General features: G+C 39.3%; 2 protein-coding genes across 4 annotated transcripts; one reads left to right on the plus strand and one right to left on the minus strand.

The window, feature by feature from the left end:
• Positions 1-6,095: 6,095 nt before the first annotated feature.
• Positions 6,096-8,869, minus strand: LOC104711320 (putative serine/threonine-protein kinase WNK3). Of its 3 annotated transcripts, none has more exons than XM_087466053.1 (9): positions 8,569-8,869; positions 8,449-8,486; positions 8,132-8,359; positions 7,809-8,032; positions 7,575-7,732; positions 7,311-7,479; positions 7,074-7,199; positions 6,483-6,976; positions 6,096-6,385 (listed from the first exon to the last, which is right to left on the minus strand). In XM_087466053.1, exons 1-9 carry the CDS (start codon positions 8,635-8,637, stop codon positions 6,383-6,385), a joined length of 1,509 nt encoding a protein of 502 aa, XP_087322179.1. In that variant the 5' UTR covers positions 8,638-8,869; the 3' UTR covers positions 6,096-6,382. The 3 variants fall into 3 exon arrangements, with proteins under 3 accessions (XP_087322179.1, XP_087322180.1, XP_087322178.1); XM_087466054.1 differs by having other exon boundaries at positions 6,501-6,976; positions 8,569-8,831; XM_087466052.1 differs by lacking the exon at positions 6,096-6,385 and having other exon boundaries at positions 6,392-6,976; positions 8,569-8,831.
• Positions 8,870-9,508: 639 nt separating this feature from the next.
• Positions 9,509-11,472, plus strand: LOC104715411 (cytochrome P450 71A26-like). Its single transcript, XM_087466055.1, has 2 exons — positions 9,509-10,641; positions 10,748-11,472. The coding sequence occupies exons 1-2, from the start codon at positions 9,778-9,780 to the stop codon at positions 11,357-11,359; spliced, it is 1,476 nt and encodes a 491-aa protein (XP_087322181.1). The 5' UTR covers positions 9,509-9,777; the 3' UTR covers positions 11,360-11,472.
• The last annotated feature ends 4,769 nt before the right edge of the window (positions 11,473-16,241 follow it).

The raw sequence follows: 16,241 nt of genomic DNA on the forward strand, positions 1-16,241 counted from the left end.
AAGTCATTTTGGTGCTTTAAGATATGTAAAATAAATTATGTATTTTAATAAAATCTAATGGTTATTTTAATAAACATTTGGAAGGCCTTGTTATTTTTTTAAAGATTATTGTTTTATACAATCAATATAACATTAATGTGTTTTAAAAAACAAAAAAAAATATATGACATTGGGGTTACTCAAACCCATGTCTGATGATTACAGTCAGAGTACATTAACCATCTAAACCAATTTCTCTTTTGTGTAAATTGATAAAACGTATCGGTTATATTGTGTAACACTTGTCTTATATTTTGGGCAAAACACATTTGGGCCAAAATATTTCGATCCGATCCATTAACTAAAAACCTAAACCTAACACTCGATCCATTAGAAAAACAAAACCTAAACCTAACACTCGATCTCTCCTTCTTCCTCACTTCCTCACTTCGTTTCTTCTAACCCTAATCGATTCGATCTCTCTTTCTTCCTCACATCCACATCAATCTTCCCCTAAACCCTAATCGATTCGATCTCTCCTTCTTCCTCACTTCCACATCAATCTTCCCCTAACCCTAATCAATTCGACCTCTCCTTCCACATCAATCTTCCCCTAACCCTAATCACTTCTTCCTCAGCTCATGTCGAATCCTGCGGTTAAGAAAATAAAAAGGAGAAAGGTTGCACCCAACCTTTCTCAGAGAGTTTCCACATCTAACCCAGCCGTTCATCTCACGCACCCATCCACAGCCGTGAATCGAACAAACCCATCCCCAGCCGTTCATCTCACCAACCCATCCACTGTCGTAAACGTCTCTCAGAGAGTCAGACCGTCTAACCCATCCACAGCCGTGAATCGAACCAATCCGCTACCACCGCAGTACAATTTCACCCCGACTTCTCGAATTCCTCCGCCATTCACACCATCGGAGGAAGAACGATTTATGCCCCAACAAGTACGACCACCGCATTTCCGGAACTTCCCACCGCCACAGAGCCTTTTCTAGAGCTCCGGCAATCGACTTCCTGATCCACCTGTTCCGTCGCCTGAGGTTCAGAACTATGATGCGAATCCACCGGAGGATCATATGCGGTCTCCAACGCATCACTCCCATGGAAGTCAACCATCTTCGCAAGGCAACAACTATGAGCCTCAACTCCAGGATGAAACGATGCAATCTCTAACCGCCCTCCTCACGATGCCTGGCCGTGAGACGTTTACCACAGTTCTATCTCCTACCCCACTAGAGAAGACGACTTGGTATGTTTTGCTTCTTTGTTTTCATAGTGTATAATTGTTTAAGTATACACAAACATAATATGTGACTCGTTTAATTAAGACAAAGCTTAAGTATGTTTTGCTTTCTAATATGACAAACAATTAGCATTCGATTATCTGAGTTAGTTAAGAACTTTGACTGAGCTTTCTAACTATCAAACTAACTACAATTTGTTTACATGTGTGTGTGGAGGTTTGATCGGGACAAAAAAGGCCAACTTATTCGGAAGATTACCAAGATTTTTACAAACAAATTCGATGGTCCATATATTATACTTGGTCTTGTGTGCCTCCCGATAGAAAAGAGAGATACTTCATTGAGTTTGCGGTAAGAATAGAACACTGTAACCTGTTTTATACTTATGTTTATTGCTTGTTTTCACTAACAAATTCCTTCTCTCTTTGTTATGTAGAAAACTCACACCTGGGATCCATTGATAACAGGGACCGTTCAAGAACATTTCAACACCATCTGTAACCGCCGGATGAAGGGCATGGTTAGCGATGCAAGGACGGCTTGAATAAAACCAACATGGATTGAAGGTGACCTCTGGAAAGTGATGGTTGCTAATTGGGATACTGAAGAACAACAGCAAAGGAGTTCCACCTATTCCAAGTGCCGTATGTCTGACCGTAATGGTCTTGGTCCTCACATCCACTTATCAGGGCCTAAGTCATATAGGGAAATCCAAGATGATCTGGTACTAAATCATTTCTATTTTGTTAGTTTCATTTATCAACATTTCTATATTATCTAGTACTAACAATTGTTTAATTTCTATCTTTGCAGGAAGAGGAGTTGGGAAGAGAGGTCAGTATGGGTGAAGTTTTTTTCAAAACACATACAAAGCCGGATGGTTCTTATGTTGATGGCAAGGCAGAGAAAATTCATCAAGCTTATCAGCAGAAGGTGCAAGAAAAGATGGCTGAGCTCGAGGCAGATTCAACTCTTTCAGATGGTACTTCACACCGTCGGGAGCTCACCACCGATGAATGTACTGCCATCTTTCTTGAGGTAAAGTAGCCTAACACTCGATCATACATTTGTTTTGCTCTTTAGCTCTTTACTTACTGTTTTTCTTTTTCTAAAAACAGTGCACTGAGAGGGATTCACGTGGAACTCCTTATGGTGTTGGAAGCCTCAAAGCTACTCTTGGCAAGGGCAAGGGCAACCAACCATCACAAACGGAAGCCTTTCTCACACTGCAAGAGCAACTGAAGGCAGCCCAACGCCAGATTGAAGTTCAGGCTGAAATCCAGGCGACTCTCAACGCTGAAGCTGCTGCTCGAGAAGAAAAAACTGCTCTCCTTGTGGCTGAGCAAACGCAAGAGTTGACAATGATGGCAAAGTTTATGCGCCACACTAATCCAGCCTACATGGAGTTTATAGCCTCTCAATCAGCTGAAGAGGACAATCTTCCATCATCAACTCCATGATCAACTCCACAACCTTGCATTTTGTTTCTCAACTCATGAACTAAGTTCTTGTATTAAGTTTGTATGTGTTATAAACTTGTTCTTTCTATGCTTTTGGTTTGATCTCTATTTTGAACTTGTGTTTGTGAAGGTTTTAATACAATTATGATTATGTTTTTGGAAGGTGTTTTCATTAGATTTTTCATTTACTAATTCAGTATTAAAGCAGGATTAAAATCAGGATTACAAAAACAATAAAAACCAGTAAATTTCATTATTTTATAAAACAAAGTAGTCGCTATATAGTCGTCATTTAGTCTGCAAATTGTCGTTAAATAGAGGGTAAATAGTCGTAGAATAAAACGACTAATTTCAGACTAAAGTATTGCAAGTTTTATTCATGTATATACGTCGTAACTTTGACGCAGATTAGTCGCTAAATTTAGCGACTAATACACGACTAATGCTACTATAATCGTTAAATTGTCGGCAAATTGTCGCAGTATTTGGTTACTAAGTGACGACAACGCAGCGACAAATTAACGACAACACTATATAGTCGTTAAATAGTCGCTAAATAACGACTATTTAACGACTATACGGATTAGCGACAAATTTTTACCTACAACAGTAATTAGTCGCTAAATAGTCGTATATAATCATTTAACGACTATTTAGCGACTATTTGCACAGTCGCCGTTGGCCTGTTTTCTTGTAGTGATATGGAAAGCAAGAAATGGCAGAGTTTTTGAGAATATAGATGAGCGGCCAGATGAGGTGATTCGGGTAGCAGAAGGCGAGGCGTTGACATGGCAGCAGGCTCAGGAGGAGAGTGAGGATGAGGCTCTTGTAGGTCACCCTCCTGACCCCTCCATTCGGTTGAGGGTGGGTGCAGCTTCACTTCCTAATGTCTTCTCAGGCTACCGCTGTTTCGTAGATGGATCTTGGAAAGCTGGTGATCCGTTTGCAGGCGCAGGATGGTACTGCACTCAGTTTTAGGATCCGGCACCACTCATGGAAGCTTCTAATTTCCGACGGAGCCTTTCCCCCTTGCATACTGAAGTCGAAGCTTTTATTTGGGCCATGCGGTGTATGATCGGGCATGACTTCCAGGATGTGGCTTTCTACTCAGACTGTTCAGACCTGGTGAAGATGGTGTCTTCGCCACACGACTGGCCGGCTTTCTCGACTTACTTTGACGATATTGAGATAGACAGAGAGGAAATTTCTTCTTTTTCTTTATCTTTTATTCCTAGAATTGCAAATGTAAAAGCGGATCGTTTGGCACGCTATGCGCGCACATCTCCGCATGATGTTATGTATGTAAACAATCTGCCATCCAATTGGCTCGTTTGAGCTAATATTTTGTTGACAAAAAAAAAACTATAAAACTACATATCCCCTATATATTAATAGAGAAACACTCTCATAAAAAAACTGATGTGTCGCGTTCACATATCTCCTTTACCAGTTTAATAAATGTTCTTACATCTTATTATTATTTACATAAATATGTCATTGACATATATAAGACAATGTTCTTTAATTACTATTAGTTTTAAAAAATGAAAGATTTAATAAACAATTAAAATCCAGAAATATATTTAATTAGCAATTTCATAATATATTTAATTATTATAAGTAAATTACATTTTACATATAATAAAAAAAGTATTCATTTAGTTACCACTATTATACATTTTCTCATTGCATTTTTAAACTTAGAATTAGTTTAAATTAAATTGATTAATCTAAAAAATATTATTTTATCTATTTAATAGCATAGTGATGTAGATAATAATGTGAAAGATAAAATATGTAATTTTTAGAAACACAAAAAGACATCAAAACTTTCTACACCACCTTAAAAAAAATTTCAAGTTCAAATATTTTACGGGGAAACGTATTAAACAGAAAATAAACTAAAATTTGAATAAACAAAAAAATGTACTTATATATTTTGTTTTACACAAACGAATCTTGAATCTGAAATAATTATTTTACTCATAATATTTTATTTAAATCGATTTATCCCGCACTTAGTGCGGGTTGGTATCTAGTCCTTTTTATTTTGTCTACATTATATGTATTTGATATGTAGAATATGATTGTTGAATAAATTATTTATATGTCCTGATAGGTATAATATAGGGAAAAATGTCATTAAAATCCTCAAGTCTACATTTCCGTTGATTTAAATCCCGAACTCTGCATTTGGAGGAAAAAAACACCAATTATTTGTTGACTTCCAAATAAATCGCAAACTCTCGCTAACCTAGCTTTTTGAGGCACAACATTAAGTGGTCAAACGGAGAAATTAAACAGGGTTAATTATCTGTTAATGAGATCCGTTAATAGCAAAATGACGCTGTTTATAACACCCTAAAACCCCCAAATTAAGAAATCGATTCTCAATTTCCCCAATTCACAAACCCTAATCGATCTCAATTTATCTTTTCTTCTTTAATTTCTCTTTTCTTCTTCGGTTTCTCTCTTCTTCTTCGAGTTGACGAGATGAGTTCTAGCTCAAAGAAATCGGTGGTAGCTTTGTTCGACCGTGGAGTGCCATTGAAGTGTGTTTGTGGAGCCGGTTTAACGATCTTTACATCGAGAACTGAAGAGAATCATGGTCGACCGTTCTTCCGGCGTATAACAAAAAGAGAGCTGGAATCTTCTCGTCATCGAAGATATCATGTTCGATTACGGTTAGATCGATTAGGGTTTGTGAATTGGGAAAATTGAGAATCGATTTCTCAATTTGGGGGGTTTTAGGGTGTTATAAACAGCGTCGTTTTGCTATTAATGGATCTCGTTAACAGATAATTAACTCCGTTTAATTTCTCCGTTTGACCACTTAACGCTGTGCCTCAAAAGGCTAAGTCAACGAGAGTTTGTGATTTATTTGGAAGTCAACAAATAATTGGTGTTTTTTCCCTCCAATAGCAGAATTGGAGCTTTAAATCAACGAAAATGTAGACTTGGAGATTTTAATGACATTTTTTTTTTGTGTGAATGTAAAATTGTATTCAACAAAAAGACTATGTTACAATAAATGCATCTTCAAGCTGAAAGTTTAGAAAGTGGTGCTAGAAAATCAAAAACAAAGATAAGTCGTGTCGTGTGTAGTCCACATATCTCGATTTAGGTTTATTTATCTAAGAAAGAAACCCTAGTATATATCTTGAGGCATAAGCTAATTAACCATAATATGAACCGTTCTATTCTATGTCTTCTTATTCTAAGGTGATAAAAGGAGAGCATGGACCATAAGAGAAACATTTGAGTCTATGACAGACGAGTCAGGTTCACAAGAGTCAGATGAGCACTAGTCTGGTTCAGAAGAATCGACTCTTCTGAACTAGATGATATTACCACCTTCTTCTTCACTATTAGAAAAAAAAATTATTTGACAACTATTAGATTTTTCAACAAATAGTTTCCTTTAACCTTCACAATCTCGTTACACATGACCTTTAGTACAACACTATATTACAAAACCAAAATAATAATCTTGATGAGAGTATGTAATGTTACAACAAACGAACTAACATAGTAAGTTATCACAATCTTTGAGTTGTAATCTTACCAAAGCCTCTTCACATACCTCAGGAGGAAACTCTTTCAAAAACTCAGAAACTATACGTTCTTGATCTCTTTGCATCTCTTCAATCTCCTCTCTCTGTTTCCTCAACAGAGTCTCAAGTTTCTCTACTATAAAACCAAAATAATAATCTTGATGAGAGTATGTAATGTTACAACAAACGAACTAACATAGTAAGTTATCACAATCTTTGAGTTGTAATCTTACCAAAGCCTCTTCACATACCTCAGGAGGAAACTCTTTCAAAAACTCAGAAACTATACGTTCTTGATCTCTTTGCATCTCTTCAATCTCCTCTCTCTGTTTCCTCAACAGAGTCTCAAGTTTCTCTACTATAACCCCAACATCTTGATTGATCGGTCCTTGTGATAACAAAGAAAGCTTAGAATTAGATCGTGGCGCGAAGGGCGAACGTGAATCTCCAGCTCCTGCTTTAGGAGAGGACCAGAATTTTCTCCCTGAAGGGAATCTGTCTAGATGCAGCGGAGAAGACAAACACTTGTGTAACGCTGAATCATCTCCGTTAAGACGAGAAGGAGTCCAGTCGGGGATGTGTGAATGTATCTCTAAATCGATCATTTTAGCGATCGTTGAGATGTCTTGATCATCGGTTAAGTCTAGTTCTTCGACCATTTCGATGGCGACTGAGAAAGATGTGTCTGTCTCTATGTTAAATGGGAAGTGGATATTGCGGATTTGACCTGTTTTAATAATTTTATAATTATGTCAAAACAAGATTCAATATATGAAGATAATATGAAGGTTTTAGATTTTAGTCAAAGCAAAAAAGAATTGAACCTTTGGAATCTGTGATTCGTAGTTTTAGGAAGATTGTGTTGAGGTCTTTACGTTGGCCTTCTACAGTTAAACCTACCGTAGAATCTAAGACATCATCTTCAATTCCTCTTCCATTGCAGCCATTTTCTGCATTGAGTTAAAGGTAGTAGTGTGAGTTAATTTCGTATTAGAAATCTCATATATATCAATAGAAATCATATGATCACACAGTTTCCAAAATACCAAAAATACTGTTACCTTTGTGATGAGAGCTGACGTTTTCGTTTTTGTCCTTGTAGCATTTTAGAAAAGGGTCATCAAGTAGTTCCTTGGCAGACAAGCGTTCGGAGACCTTGGCGATACATTTCTCAATGAATGCTCTCACTTGCGGATTAGTCACATTCAAAAGTGATGCTGGCTTGATTCCCTACGAAGGATTGAGAAAAAAATGGATCAACTATATGACAAAAATATCATATTCATTGATTGGACATAAGATGGAGAAATTAAAAGATCACTTACCGATGTAACTTTCCTATAAATCTGAGCAGCATTTGTACATTCGGAATACGGGTACTCGAAAGTTACCAGCTCGAGCAAACACATTCCAAACGCATATATATCAACTAGTACATTATAGTCCTCTTCATAGAGTTCCGGTGCCATAAATTCAGGTGTTCCTAAACAATTTCAAACACACAATTATAGTTTCACACAAGCATGGTTGTCTTTATAGATCAAGCTTAAAGAACTCACCAATGACGCTATGAGCTGAGCGAGCGCGGTGAAGAATGGCGGCTAGACCGAGATCACCAATTTTGACCTCACCTTGGTTGCCATTAATGAATATGTTATCACATTTAAGATCTCTATGGATCACAGGAGGATCATGACTATGAAGATAAACAAGCCCTTCTAATATCTGCCTTGACCATTTCTTCAATGCTCTTAGATCAACACACTTATGCTTCTTCCGGTACCTATAAAATAACTCAAAACATTCGAGTGGATCCACAAAAGGGTTTGTAAAACATGAAAATAATCAATAGAAAAAAAAAGAATGAGAGAGGAAATCTGACTGTCTAAGATTTCCGGAGGTGAAGACTTCGGTGATGAGATTGATGGTCATGTGTTGGTGATCGATCCAAGAAGTGTAGAATTTGATGATGCTTTTGTGTTTAAGGGTTTTGAGCAAGTGAACTTCAGAGTAAAGACGATCTAAATTCTCTGAGTTAGAGAGTCTATCGTCTAACTTAACTTGGTTCCAAGCAACTTCGATCCCTTCAAGTTGGTCAAATGCTCTGTATCTGAATAATTCTCTAATCAAAGAAAAAGTTTTTGTCTCTGAATCTTTTCATGTAATAACAAAGAACACAGATCTATGAAAAAAGGATACACTTGTTTGAATGCTCCTTTGCCTAGAACTTCTTTATACTGAAAAAAAATGAGAAACAAAAACGATTAGAATAGGAAGATTATTTACTTTGATAATATATGAAATGAAAGAAGAACAAACCCGGCCATAGCGACCAGTGGGATCGACTTCGACGAATTCTTCCTCGGAGTTTTTATCGTCTTCTCGCATTTTTCTTGGTTACTTGCAAGTGAAAACAGAGGATTTCTTGAGAAAAGAGAGACAACTTTAGTCAAAAGTATATTAAAGCAGTTTCTGTGAACTATTAGTATTAGCTGTTCTTTTGTATGTGTATTAAATGATGAATTAGATGTTGTTGGTTGAATTTTTAATATTGTTGTTCTGCCATTAAAACCAATTAGGTTAAGCTTTTTACAGCTGATCATAATGCTGTAGAGTGTTTATACTCTCTCTTCTCATCTTTCTTCTAATTTGGACACTCAGATCCACAGGACAAGACCACGTGGCAAAGGTGTGGGTCGTTGCTCTTTTCGCGCCATGTATCTGGTTTTTTTAATTTGATTTTCTTCTCATTTATTGTGTCATGTGAGTTCTAATCAATTATTTTGCTTACTGAGTCAACTTCATGGTGTTATTATGATGACTTATGAAATATTATATACCTTGGGCTTTTCCCCTTTCTAAGTCAGTCCTTTTGGTGACTATCCTAAACCGAAAATTATTTAAAAATGAGTTTGGTAATTACAAAATGGAGATTCGAACTATGATTAAATCCTAACTGTTTACCAATTGTAGCCCCTTTTTGTGGTAACGAATTCGATTTTACTGTGTGTGTCATTGTGTCAACACAACACTATATGTGGTAGCACTTCAGCTTCCGTGTTTTACTCGTTGTGAACTCAGTGACACGTAACCAAAAGAGTTTGCTCTTTCTCAGTCACAAATAAAAACAAAAAGGTCATAATCATTTGTTATGATCTACGTTATTTATGTTACTGTGTCTCATAATATACATATCTTAATAAGTCTAACATTTTTTAGACGTATTAGGACATTTAAAATTCATGGAGGATTGTTTGTTGAACAATCGGCACTTAGATTTGTTATGAATCCAAAAGAAGACACGTAAATCGTAAAAGCACCGAAAGAAAAATCTCGAACAAAGTAAACATATAAAGAAACCAGACGGCATGCATATGATACATCATACATACCTCCAAAAAAAAATTGAGTGGATAATACGTACTAGGCGTAGAGAACTTGGCTTGTATAGGTAAATAAGTCCAAAATATCACAAACTACAAACTCTTCACAAAAACTTTTTTTTTGAAGAACTTGAAGAATCCAGACATGCAAATGATGAGTATGATGTTTCTGCTATGGTCAGTAATCTTAATTCCCATCATATTTTTCATAAAACATAAGAGAGGGAAGAACAGCAACACACCTCCGTCGCCACCGGGACTTCCCTTGATCGGAAACCTTCATCAGCTAGGCCGCCACACTCACCGATCACTATGCTCTCTCAGCCACCGTTACGGTCCTCTCATGCTCCTTCACTTTGGCCGTGTCCCCGTTCTTATAGTATCTTCGGCTGAAGTGGCTAGAGACGTTTTGAAGACGCATGACCGTGTTTTCGCAAGCCGTCCACGTTCAAAAATATTCGAGAAGCTTCTTTACGATAGGCATGATGTGGCATCAGCTCCTTATGGAGAGTATTGGAGGCAAATGAAGAGTGTGTGCGTCCTCCATCTCTTCAGCAACAAAATGGTACGATCCTTTCGAGAAGTGAGAGAAGAAGAGATCAGTTTGATGATGGAAAAGATCCGGAGATCGAGTTCTTTGCCGGTGAATCTAAGCAAGATCTTGATGAGTTTAACTAACGATGTGATATGTAGAGTTGCTTTGGGACGAAAATACGGCGGTGAAACAGATTTTCAGGAGTTAATGGAGAGGCTAAGCAAGCTACTTGGGACGTTTAGTATTGGAAGTTATGTACCATGGCTTTCATGGGTTGATTGGATCCACGGTTTAGATGGTCAGCTTGATAAGACGGCTAACGATCTTGATGAGTTCTTTGAGAGAGTTGTGCAAGATCATGAAGATGGTGACCACCGAGATAGGAATGACTTTGTGGATGTATTGCTCGCCATTCAGAGAGAGAAGAGCGTCGGGTTTGAGATAGACCGTGTCAGCGTAAAGGCAATCGTCTTGGTGAGGGAAAATAATACACACTTTTGGATAATACTAATTCAGATTTTATGATGTGTTCGTATGTGTATATATAAAGGTAGTTCTTGTTTTGGTTTTCATTTTTCAGAATGTTTTTGTGGGTGGTACGGAGACATCGTATACACTTATGGAATGGGCAATGACAGAGCTTCTACGTCACCCAAAGTGTATGAACAGACTCCAAGAAGAAGTCCGTAAGATTTGTAAGGGAAAATCAAGTGTATCAGAAGAGGACATTCAAGAACTGAAATACTTAAAAGCTGTGATCAAAGAGACAATGAGGCTACATCCTCCACTTCCTTTGATGATTCCTCACGAATCAACACAAGATGTCAGATTAGGTGATTATCACATACCTGCCGGTACACAGGTTTTGATGAATGCGTGGGCTATCGGGAGAGAGGCTGCGACGTGGGGACCAGACGCGGAGAATTTTAGACCGGAGAGGCATTTAGATTTGTCTGTTGACTACCAGGGGCAGTCTTTTGAGCTGATTCCATTTGGAGCTGGAAGAAGGATTTGCCCAGCAATATCATTCGCTGTGGTGCTGAATGAGATAGTTTTGGCTAACTTACTGCATCGGTTCGATTGGAGATTACCGGCTGAATCTATAGAGAATCAAACCGGTATCGCTGAATCAACCGGTACTTCAGTTCACTGCAAGTTCCCTCTCTATGTTATTGCATCATCTACTACTTGACTAAGGCATTAACATGAAAATGCTTTGTTATATTGTTATGTCTACAATAAACAACATGTTTACTCATTTGAAACTCTTGAATAAGGCAATAAGTTTGGGTGATGATTCTGTTATGAATTTTCCAAATGAAGTAATTAGTCTCCATTCTTTAACATTTGAACGTGTGTCCTGATTTTAAGGAGATTACTGTTATATAGAAAAACTTAGGAGGCGAAGAAGCTTATTAATTACGTTGAAATAATTATAAATTACCTAAAAATAAATTTGTGGGGAAAAAGAGTTTGTGTTCCTTAGAAAAAGAACGAAGACATCCACAAGAGAATTATAAGTTTTCGAAGGCAAGGAGTTTTTTATTTTAGGGTCATAACATAATCAATCTAACTGCATTATTTATCGACTGTCTATAATTCTATATTTAGATTCGGCTCAATGGACGAATATTGTAAAAAAATTAAACAATAGACAAATAAACAGATTCAATTTTATTATATTAGATAGTTCTATTTCAGTTTTCAGAAGAACAGCTTCCTTTTTGTCATAATTTCTCAGTACCTAATTCTTGTGACATGTGTGCGGTGTGTGCCTTTGGCCGACAGCTTCTGTATGAAACATGTCTCTACGTGTGGCTTCTATCCTATTATGAACCTGCAATAGAGTACTTGGCAACATCTAGGACAATGCAAAGGCTCACGGAAGTGGTTAAGAGCTCGACTAAGGAAAAGGTGAGCTATGTTCTCTTGTGTGACTTGGTCATTACTAATCCTGCAATTAGTTGAAGATCATATATATATGACATTGCTTGGTTGATCAATCAGAATCTCAGTCGTCCTATACCAATATATTTCTGTTTCGTTTATTTGTTAGTCTGACTGTAATTTATCTTATAGGTTATCATATTGACGTTGAGGAACTAGCTTCCAAAAGGTACATTTGGTGTCCAGATGGTTGATCTTGTTAACTTACCCTTAAGTTTTATCCTAATACAGGCCTGGATCGTGTTTGTTGTCCATTAGCTTAAGTTGAAAATTCAATGAAAACAGTTCTAAGATCTCCAAAAAGAAACTCCAAAGTCCAGCAAACACCAACGGTATCTTTGTATCTGCATCAAAAATTCATCAACAAAGGATATTAACTTCAACTCCCCAACGACGACTAAGCAGCACATCTCAAATTTACAAAATTGTTGGATTTTAAGAATCTCGTACTCTTTTTTTTTTTTTTTTTTTTTTTTTTTTTCTTTTTTAAAACAAATGTTAAATTAGATTTCAAAAAGAAGATAGCATTTTTACATCAAGTGCAGTGTGTGTGTTTACATTAAGTAGAGACAGGGTGAGAAAAATTCAGTTGGAACTAAAGCGTGAAGCAAGCCAAAGTGCCAGACCATCCGCATATCTTGTATCACCACTGAGCTGTATGGCTAGGAGCTGATTGCGGACATGGCGATCGTTCTGATGTATAAGCTGAGCATGGGGGATGGGGTTGGCGCCGTGACGACGATTATTCCGCTCCTGCCAAATGGTGTAAATAACTGCCTGCAGTATATATCGCACAAGAAACTCTGTTGTACTGTCTGGCCAGCGATCCGAAAAAGAGTCAATAACAAACTGCCAATCTGTAGAGTATCGATTTGTGAAGATAGACGAAGCGACATCTTCCCATATAGCAGCAGTGAAAGCACAAGAAAAAAAGAGGTGGTTCTGTGACAAAAGGCGCAAGTGGCATCAGCTCCCCTATTCCACTGCAGTAACCGTTCCCCTGTTGAAAGCTTGTTCTGAACAGCCAACCAAACACAAAGAGAATATTTGGGAGTAGCATGACAGAACCAGACTCCATTACACCAGTTAACTGTGGCCGAATGCGTTCGAATGTTATTCCAGGTGTTTTTAGTGGAAAACCTAGACCGGAATACATCATTTCTCCCCTTCCATAGGATCATATCCGCTGCCAACTGACGTGATGCAAACTGCTTTGCTAATGCATCCTCCATTGCATTGAAGTGTACCGTACGGTGACTCCGTCGACGGCGGTTCCAAGCGTCTGCAACCGTTGCTGTGCGGCTAATCCCCATATCTATAGGTCCTCCGACCCCCCCAATCTCCACAAGTCGGCCCATACCCGACCAATCATCAAACCAAAATGATGTCCTCTCACCATCTTTGACTGTATTTTTTGTATGAAGCTTTGCCACATCCCAATATTTTAAGATCTTCCTCCACATCCAAGATCCCAACTGTGTGGCCTCCACTGCCCAGAGAGAGGAACCCTTCAAGAGAGATTGTGATGTGACCGCCGGACGCGGTCGTCTACCGAGTCGCACAGACGGACGGTCGATGCGGACGGACGGAACGAAACTCTCTCGGGCCGAGGAAACTAGATGAGGCTTTCCTCGGACAAGGCTCGGAGATTTGAATCCAGTGAGGAAACAAACGGTGGAAGTGAGAGATGAGCTGAAACGAACGAGCAGATCGAGAGATCCGGCCTTTGGTCTCGGCTTCGGTCGAGCAGTCGCGGTCGGGATACGGACGATGCGGAGATCGGTTCCCGGAGTTTGAAGGTAAACTGCGTTAACGGCTCTCGGCAACGCGGCGGTAAGAATCCTTGGTGATGCGGTAATGATTCTCGGTGATGCGATAAGGAAGGTGGAGTCAAAGCGGAAGTACAACGAACGGTAGGAACCGGACGTGATACGGTAGGGATGGACGCGAAGGTGGTTTGATGCGACGACACACGGGAGATGGCTCGGCCCGTGACACGGTCAACTAGTCGATGTCGAACCCAGTTCGAGATCGGCTAGGGTTTCTCGGTAGTCAAGTCCCGGACTTGGACTAAGGAGAGAGGTGAGACAAGAACAAGATTCTCTCTTGTGAAATTTAATTCAATACTTCAAGTCTGCCTTTTACATTGAGGGTTGATGCCTTTATATAGTGAGGCTTACAAATGGAGACTCTAAAACCCTAAAGAATGTGGCCTTGATCTAAACCACACACTTGTCCTAAAGCAAAAGCAAAAGTAAAGCAAGGGTAATGACCAAACAACGGTCATAGAAAGATCTAGACAAAATTCAAAAGGAAGGGGATAGGGTCGCCACGTCATTGGCTGGGACGTGGTGAAATAATCTTCACTTCCTTGGCTCCTAAGTCTCTCTTTAAGTGTTTCAAGATCACGAGCCAAGTGGGAACGAAGTGGAGATGCACTAGAGTCGCTGCCTCGTTAAAACCTCTTTGGTAAACCCATTGGGACAAACCCAAAGTAGGAAAAAGAGTACAGCTCCTTCTAATGGCTTAGGGGTGTCTTCACACTAGTGTGATGGTGAAGACACGCGAATCAAGCTTCCCAAAGCTGGTCAAGACTCAAGGCTCTTCATTGGTGATGCTAGCCATGAGCCATGGGGGGGGGTGAGCTTGGGTTGAAATGTCCATTGGTGACTCGTCTTTCTCCGCCTTGATGATCCTGGGGGGGGGGGGGGTGAGTGATGCCTCGTTGGTCGCCTACGCTAGCTCCTGGTCACCAGTGCAGGTTGTCCGAGAGTTTGAGAGGCGTCCGAGTGGTGGTCGGGTAGCATCCGAGGGCTGTGAGTGTTCTTGGCCGAAGGACCGATCCCGTGATCACATCAGATTGTCTCACCCATTTAACCCACAACGAGTCCTCACAAGAGAGAATGCGCCAAATAAGCTGCAAACAACTGACATCATTAGCCTCTTTTAAAGAACGCAACCCCAAGCCTCCCTCACCCTTCGATCTACAAATATCCACCCAAGCTACTTTGGCCTTATTAGTATTAAGACCCGCACCAGACCACAAATACGCTGAACAGAGCTGTTCCACCGATCTTATGCATTCCCGTGGGAGACGGAAAGCAGCCATCCAAAAATTACATACACTCCATAGGACCGTTGTGATAAGATTGAGCCGCCCCGCATAGGATAAGAAACGTGCTTGCCATGAGCAAATTTTCTTTTTAATGTGCTCGATCAGAGGGAGATAATCTGTTGAGGTTAAACGTTTAGTGACCAGGGGAAGTCCTAAATAGCGAACTGGTAGAGTACCCACTGCAAATGAGAACCGAGCTTCTATCTCTTGATGGACAGCATCCGAGAGGCCAGCTAAATAAATCGTCGTTTTTTCCAGGCTTATTCTTAACCCGGACCACCTTGCAAACTCATCGAAAACCTTCATAATACCATTGAGAGAACGCACCATACCATCAGAAAAGATCAAAAGATAATCTGCGAAGCTGAGATGAGTTAGTCCAATATTTTTACAGCGAGGATGGTACCCGAACTGACGTGAACCGGCAGCTTCCTCTAGTTTCTTAGATAGCACATCCATAACGATAACAAACAGATAATGCGAAAGAGAACAACATTTCCTTAAACCTCGTTTGCTGTTGAAAAAACCTGCAAATTCACCATTAACTTGAAAAGAGAATGAAGGTGTAGTGACGCAGAGCATTATCCAGTGGATAAATGGGTTGGGAAACTCCAAAGCCTCAAGAGTGTGCCTCAAGAAAGTCCACTGAACTGAATCAAAAGCCTTAGAAATGTCCACTTTAATAGCACAGCGCTCAGAAACAGAGTCTTTGTGATAATCCTTCACTAATTCTGTGGCAAGCAAAACATTCTCTATAAGCAACCTGTTCTTAACAAAAGCTGATTGACTACCAGCTATGAACTTGGGGAGAACTAACTTTAGCCGATTAGCAAGTATTTTCGAGATAATCTTGTATAACACATTGCAGCATGATATTGGTCGATAATCCTTCATCTCACTAGCATCTAATTTTTTAGGAATAAGAGCCAGGATGGTAGAGTTAACTCCCTTGGGCAGAAAACCTTTCTCAAAGAATGACTGCACAGCCAGAATAAACTCGCTGCCCACAAAC

This window comes from Camelina sativa, chromosome 9 (assembly GCF_030686135.1).
Source record: "Camelina sativa cultivar CO46 ecotype springtype chromosome 9, ASM3068613v1".
In the NCBI taxonomy this organism is placed as follows: Eukaryota; Viridiplantae; Streptophyta; class Magnoliopsida; order Brassicales; family Brassicaceae; genus Camelina; species Camelina sativa.

What these genes read in the sequence shown, in the direction of transcription:
- LOC104711320 (XM_087466052.1), bottom strand. Translation starts at nt 8,637, where the DNA reads ATGCGAGAAGACGATAAAAACTCCGAGGAAGAATTCGTCGAAGTCGAT. An exon ending in ACCTCCGGAAATCTTAGACA is followed by an intron (nt 8,033 to 8,131) that starts GTCAGATTTCCT and finishes GTTATTTTATAG; the next exon opens with GTACCGGAAGAAGCATAAGT. An exon ending in CGTCAGCTCTCATCACAAAG is followed by an intron (nt 7,200 to 7,310) that starts GTAACAGTATTT and finishes AACTCAATGCAG; the next exon opens with AAAATGGCTGCAATGGAAGA.
- LOC104715411 (XM_087466055.1), top strand. Translation starts at nt 9,778, where the DNA reads ATGCAAATGATGAGTATGATGTTTCTGCTATGGTCAGTAATCTTAATT. An exon ending in GCGTAAAGGCAATCGTCTTG is followed by an intron (nt 10,642 to 10,747) that starts GTGAGGGAAAAT and finishes TTCATTTTTCAG; the next exon opens with AATGTTTTTGTGGGTGGTAC.